Source organism: Amphiura filiformis, chromosome 11 (assembly GCF_039555335.1).
Source record: "Amphiura filiformis chromosome 11, Afil_fr2py, whole genome shotgun sequence".
In the NCBI taxonomy this organism is placed as follows: Eukaryota; Metazoa; Echinodermata; class Ophiuroidea; order Amphilepidida; family Amphiuridae; genus Amphiura; species Amphiura filiformis.
The window spans coordinates 3,085,417-3,092,901 of NC_092638.1; the positions used below are offsets into that span (position 1 = coordinate 3,085,417).

The window sequence follows — 7,485 nt, forward strand, 5'->3', positions numbered from 1 at the left end:
ATTTCGGACCCAAATTTGGTGGTCATAGCACTTTTTTTTAAGTATTAAGTAATTTTCATGGTGGCCTTACGGTGGCATGCATGACGCTGAATAATATTCACAAAATATGAATAGCTTCATCAGACACGCAGGAATTCAAAACAAATTGTATCTTCACCTTTTCTTAAAAAATTGTAAAACACGTTGTTAATATTAGTGGCTAGGGGCCTACCAATAATGTGACACCTTCAGATGACTCATAGACTGTATTCCCGGGACTGAATTATCTCCATCTCAAAGAAAATTCTGAAGCGAAATGTGTCCTTCGGGGTTCATACGTACATGACGATGTCATCAGATGGAGATAATGACGCCCTCTAGATGAGCTTATCATAAAAGTGACTAAGTTAAAATGCCCCGTCATCTCCATTCACCGATGCATTGTTGTTGTATGAGTGATCAAGTAATCTCTCAAAATGCCAAACCAAGCTTGAAACCAAACAATTTAAACAAATTTTGTGTCTTTTGTCTTCCAGTTTCTGCATCTACACAAAAGTTGGTCTTGTACAGATCCATGACTACAACCGATGCAGATGATGTGGATATCATACAGGTCAGCAAACGTGGACAGGCATCCGCAAGACGAAGCGGCGGTAGGAAATCACGAGGAAGATGGAGGAAAGCAAAGAAACGTACATCCGGTGTCGGTAGAGGGGGTATCTCAGGGTTTATCGCCTTTGGACTTGTGTTTATTGTCTTGGTACTTCTGGTAGCTATCTTCCTTACGTGGAGATATAGAGGGCGTTCTTCTAAACGACGTACAATTGAACATGAACCTTTACCAACAGCTGAATTCAATGAATGTATTATTATGGAATGAAATCAACTTTATTGATTAATTATTGATCAGAAGATTATTAGGATCGCTATAAGTAAGCTACGCTGATTTTTGAGGATCGAGGAATGAGTAGCTGGTTGTCAAGTGCAAAATATGATATTTTGTAGCTAGATCCAACCAATAGAACACCTTTGCTCTTTATTTATTGACAACGTACATATTTTGATGTCGATGCTTTGGGAAATAATATTCTTACTATTTGTAGCAGATTTTGCACGCACTGAACAACCTTCTCGATATTATCATAGATTGTGATTTATCAGTGTGATGATATAGAGTATTTTAATATGAGTATTTGCGAACACTTCGAATTCGTTTGGAAGATCAGTCGGATATGTGTCTATCACCCTGTTTTTATACTGATACATAAGACAATAATGTCATAAACAGACACAAACAAGTATCCATGTTACTCCAAGGATTAATAAGAGAGACTGTTCGATCAACAACCGGAATATTTTACCATTTTTAACGGGTCATTTTACCCCATGTGTCTGAGTTCCAGTAAATGTCTCCAGAAAGAGTGTTATAACTCGTCTTCGCTCGTTGCTGTAGATATGGATGCCGAAAGTGTGACCACGGACAATGAGACGTTTGTTCAAAACTTTATAAATAGTTTCGGAGGATGATTCTTGCGATATACCAAATTTCGGAGAATCAATTGAACGGTTCACATTATGTCCGTAAATTGACCAAAGGAAGAAAATGAGCGGAATGGGAGTAAGAGCCGGACAAAAAATGTGTGAATTTGACCAGAGCATACCGGTGGTAGTAGAATAATATGTTGATGATCTTTAATGCAATGTACACTTGTGTGTTGGAAAAGTACGTCTTATTTACATTAGGGATCAAATCAAATCTCGACCGCCGGTTGACCGCCGGTTCTGAGTGGTTTCCTACCCGGAACTAGCGTTCGCGTTTTGATATGATCCCTTAATTGTTTATATTGTTTTACATGGTAATTTTTATATGCTGATATTTAAATATGATTATAACGTTCAAAACCATATTTAGTATGACATGACGATATTGTACAAGTAACGTACTGAATCAAATTGGTAGACTAGATAGGCATCGTGTAGACCAAATTGTAAAATTGTCAGTTATAAATGAAAATAATATAATATAATATATTTTCATTGAACCTTTTCTTGCATATTTAGAAATTGCTTGTTCATGGGAAAGGAAGAGAAGTCCAATGGATTGATTATGTGTTTGTTACTGACCAGTTCCTATAGATTCGTCTCCCCTATTATACTGTCATATTCTTTATAAGGGGCATAATATAACTTGTTTATTAGGGATGGTTTCAAAGCCCAACCGCCGGCAGACCGCCTGATGGTTATGTTCCAAACAATAGAAACTGGGATCTACCGCGTTTTCTACCCAGGGCGTCGGTGGTCGTACGGTGGTTGAGTTTTGAAGCTATATCCGTTAAGTATCTTGCCAATGCCTTTTGATAAATAGTTGGTATTTTACTATCGCTTTTGGCATTGCAGTGATATCAACGGTTTTCAAGCTATATCTCAGTTTGGTCTTAGATGGATATGGATATCAGTGATTCGACCAGGTAATATATTTGGGCACTACTGTGGTATCGGTGATTCAGCAAGCCATTTGGCATTACTTTAGAATTAATGATTCAGCAAGTTATGCAATTTAGGTCTTTCAGCTACATATACCAAACAAACATATTATGCATCAATGAATCAACAAGCCACAATGTTTGCATAACGGTGGCATCAATGATTAGGTATAGATGAATCCAATTTCACGCATTCCTACACCTCAATGGCAGCCATAGCCGCGACGGGGACCCAGCTATCTCATCTAAAATGTGAAATGGTGCGGCCTTGAAGGGTATTTTAAACTGCATTCTATCACCCGTGTTACACGTAGACAAACGAATGATGACAGTTTACAACACAAAATAATCTATCATCGAATTTTAAGCGGGTTTAATCCACCCAATTGGGCACTCACAACACCTGTTTGGTGCATGCGAGGACCCTATAATGGCCGACCAAATCCTGACCATGACTTGGCTCGTTGGATTCGTCTATAGGTTAAGCCATATTTCAATGATTCGGCAAGCCAAAACGTTTGGCATAATTGTGGCTACATACAATGATCCCACAAAGCAATTTTGGAAATGCAGTGGTATCAATGACTTGGCAAGCCACAATTTTGGTCTATCAATAATTTGGCACGTCAACATTTTGGTAGTAAAGTGGTATGTCGTTAGCCTACTACGCTAATTGCCTAAATCTATTTTTTGTAATTAGTACAAAATAGAACAAAGTACAAAATATGGTTCAAGCATGCATTTAATCATATTAATTCGCCAATCTTTGAACAAATGATAATGGTACACTACAAATTAAAGGGAATAATTCAAAATGATTAGGGTAAATACGATGCATGCTTGAACCACATTTTGTACTTTGTTCTCAAAATTACAAATGACTTATTATCGTAGTAGGGTGGCGATAATTATGATCAATGATTTGGCCGTAATTGCTAGATACAAGTTTGGCATTTACACTGTATCAATATTTCGGCAAGCCACAATTTTGGCATATGACGTGGCATCAATAATTCCACAAGCCACAATTGAGAATTCAAGCATTTTAGAATATTTTGATTCCACCATTTCAAGTTTAGAATAGTGTTATCAGTGATCCCACAAACTACTGTTTTTGGTATTACAACGGAACCGATGATTAAGGCACTATATTGGCGTTGCATGAATCGACTCGGAAGACATCAATGTGGCATAACAGTCGTACCAAAGATTCGGCAAGTCACCATTTTGGCCGGCATTGCAGTGGTATCAAATGATTCCACACCTTACAATTTTGGAATTATAAACCCTATAAATCAAAGACAGAATTAAAGATACTAGTTTGCGTCTGACGTCATCTGCCAATCAAACTCGGGCACCAGCGTGCCTTTTGGTTAAATTTGTACCTTCAAATATACAAAGTTTCTCAAAAGTTAGGTCTTAGTAGCAGGACACTTTCTTTCCGAAGACACCATAATAACAATGCTTGGGGAGCGTCTCCGAATTCCCACGTTACTTTTAACGTGTACACAACGTGTCACGTTGGACATGTTGGAGTCAGCACTAATGTACTCACTTAATACCTCCACGTTTAACATGTACTTAGAAGTTAGAAGTGTAGACCTACGTTGTTTGGTACCTCACTGTAAATGGTGTGCAAGTCTACACAAGTTCAAGTTTGAAATATCATCGGTTAAAAATTCCATCGTGACCCGTTAAGTACACGTTAAAATTAACGTGGGAATTTGGAGACGTTCCCTTAGAAAGACTAAGGCTTTTTGCCTTATAAAAGTCCATTTTTTCGCCAATTTCTGCTATTCTTTTTCTCCGACCGGCACCAGATGAATCAACTCCCTTTTACACGCTACAAAGCAATCAAAGGTAATGGGGAGTTTGATTGACAGTGACGTCAGAAGCATACTAGTCTATTTAATTCTTTCTCAGTTTTCCACCGGAACGTATGCAATTGAAATGACAGCCATCTCAGTTCTACAGGGATGTGATTCAAAGCTTGTGAAATATCCAGAAAATAGTAAAGAAATCCAGAAAAACAGCGTGAAATTAGGCAAAGATCTGGAAAAATCCAGACAAATCACACCCCTGGTTCTAAGATGCCAGAAGGACAGGTCTCTGGTTCGATTCCACAACCATTCATATACCTACCACCCGTTTTATTGTGTTATCATAACAAATTCTCCCTGGAGACCTCCTGGTGTACATAATTATTTAAAAGAGGATGGCTCTATCATAAGTGATGTCGTATTGGGCCATTCCAGAAATGAATTACACCCGCTAAAGAAGACATGGGATTCCCAGCCATTTTAGCATGTCGCCTGTTAGGAAAAGAAATGGGAATTCCCAATTTATGTATCATGTTTCAAATAAATAAAGAAGGCATGGGATTTCCCAAGAATCTTAGCGAAATATTACCTGGGGGCTGAGTTTTCAATGGAATTTCCCCAAATGAAATTCTAGTCTGGGAATTTACGAGTTTTAAATAAAAAGTGTTTTCTAGGGGTGGTGTATGTTAATTTCTGGAATAGCCCATCAATGATTCCGCACACCACTATTTTGGCATAACTGGGACATCATTGTTTCAAGAAAGTACTCGTTTCGGCAAAACACAAACTCGACTTAAAGACTTGCGATACCAAACTGCACTTTGCACCTTTTTGTGTGTTGGTTATATAATTATATGCAGTTGTCCCAATAAACGCAATTCAATAATGTGTGTACATTTCTTTAAAACTATATCACCAGATCCCTATGGCTGCCGATCCGAACCAAAAGATAAACTGCAGCTGTCCAGGTACTTTGTGGCTATTCTAGAGTACCAGTGTAATACCAGTGTGTCGTGCATTCCGGTCGTGTACTGTACATGTGATTAAAGTGTGTGTAGTCGAAAGTGTCCACACGGGTACTCTTTAGTACCAATGATGAATTAGGCAGCAGTGTACATCTCGGGCGGCAGCAATCGGAATCAGGTCGTGTACTTTGTCACGTCATTGCGTAAACATGGTAAATGTGGCATATCATTAGTCTATTGTCGCTGAAACTGCAAATTTTACATTTATGAGGGATATAATTTGGTTCATCTCAAGTTCGGTAGTGGCGTATTTCTCTCGCCGGTATATCGAATCGCGCAAGTACAAAGTTAAAGGCCATAAGTGTACACAAACGCATGTACAGAGGCGGTTTGTCGGCACTAAGCTTGCGGCGCAACTGCGAAAGAGCATTGACATCGCTACAGAAATTGGTGAACCAAATTATAATTGCAAGTACATAGCTATATATAAAAAAAAAAAAAGCTATGGGTTCTTATATATGATTTTTTTTTAATTTGAACGTGTCAGCCGTTTTTTACTTCCAAAAATACAGGAACTGCCCATTAGTCAAGGGTCATTAGTCTGAAAAGGGTTAAAGTTAAGGTTTGTATAATAGAAGACTGAATCTATAGATTGCGTCTGACGTCAGAGCAAAGGCGCGACGTGATAGGTTGCTGACTTGCGCAGACGGCATTTCTGGTCTAGTTGACGGGACGTCATTACGCAAACTTTTTAATTCGGTCTTCAATTATACGGCATTTTAGTTTAGAATTATATTACTAAGGTTAGGGTTAGCATTAGGGTTAGGGTAAGTGGTATATGATAGAGTTTGGTTATAGGGTTAAAGTTAATATTACTCTCTTAATGTAAAAGAGTGAAAATTCACTTTTTTAGAGTGAATTTTCAGTCTTACAAAGGGTGACTCTAGGGACCAGTCCTTGAAGAGTGAAAATCACTCTTTGTAAAGAGTGAAAATATTTTAGTGCTTTCTCACTCTTAAAAAGACTGAAACCCACTCTCAAAAGAATGGAAATGAAATGACTCTCACTCCAAAAGAGTGGTAATTCACTCTTAATTGAGTGAAAACTAATCAATCTTTTTTAGAGTGAATTATATTAATCTCTTGTCACTCGAAAAGGAGCCAATTTTACTCGATAAGAGTGAAAATCAGTTCACTCTTGACAGGGAGAGAAAATTTCACTCTTTTACATTTAGAGAGTAGGATTAAAGTTATCATGGTTATGGTTAAGTTTGCGGTTAGGGCTATGGTTGGGGTTGGGATTAGGGCTTAGGTTACATGATAGGGTGACGTTTAGGGTTAGGTATATATACGAGTTTATAACTAAGTTATTGGGTTTTCGGAGTAACGACCCTTCCGACTATTGGCCTGTAGTCTGGACACCATAGACGCAACACTTAATATGGCTTGAAATGACTTTACACTTAATTAGGCCTTGCGTTTTGGAACATATTATGTATATAAGTATAAAACTGTAAAAATTGTATTTATAACGTACATATGCAATCGTATTTATGCAAATTATTGTTAACAAATTGTTTGTTTTGTACATAGAAATAAATGTTGACTTTAGAAAGTATATGTATTGCTTGTTGCAGTCTTCTTGAAAACCTTTGGAGTGAAAGTAATATTCTAGCATTTCCATAAAAGAGATTTTTATTTTTCCCCGCAAAATGTTAGTTTTGACTATCAGATAAGGTCCCCTCTTAATTTCGAACTGAACAAATTAGATAAAACAAAGAAAATGGCTATCTCATTCCAGCTCCTATTACCGTAAAGGGTTCAAATTAGCTAATTAGCATGTTTAAATTTAGAATAATTTTGGCGAACACCACACATGACATTTGGTCTAGATTTGGAAATGATGAAGATAAGGCATTAATTTTGATCAAAATATATACCGTGTGTCCCCCCATAGGAAAACCATTTTAACATGCTTTATATTAAACTTACACTATTAATTTGATATTAATTTGTTACTGGTTATTGTTTGGGATTAATATAAATGTCACTTAGCAATTTATTTGAAGTTGTTGTCTTTTTATGGTCGATAACCTCCGAAAGTCTGCAAACCTCGGTCATTGTTAGTGTTTTTCCATTAAAAATCAAGGTTTGCAGACCTTGAAATCTGCCATAACATACAAAATTAGCTCTAAAATTCTAGAACAACGGCCGACATATTTTTTTCGCTGCAATGAGC

At 37.3% G+C, this 7,485-nt stretch overlaps 1 protein-coding gene across 5 annotated transcripts in view; it reads left to right on the forward strand.

Annotated features, from left to right (window-relative positions):
* LOC140164222 (uncharacterized) overlaps window positions 1-6,866 on the forward strand; it is a 150,933-nt gene extending 144,067 nt beyond the window's left edge. For all 5 annotated transcript variants that reach the window (XM_072187471.1, XM_072187473.1, XM_072187472.1 and 2 more), the window contains exon 3: window positions 516-6,866. In XM_072187471.1, coding sequence (XP_072043572.1) covers window positions 516-859 — 344 coding nt within the window. In that variant the 3' untranslated portion in view covers window positions 860-6,866. The remainder of the gene's footprint in view (window positions 1-515) is intronic.
* The last annotated feature ends 619 nt before the right edge of the window (window positions 6,867-7,485 follow it).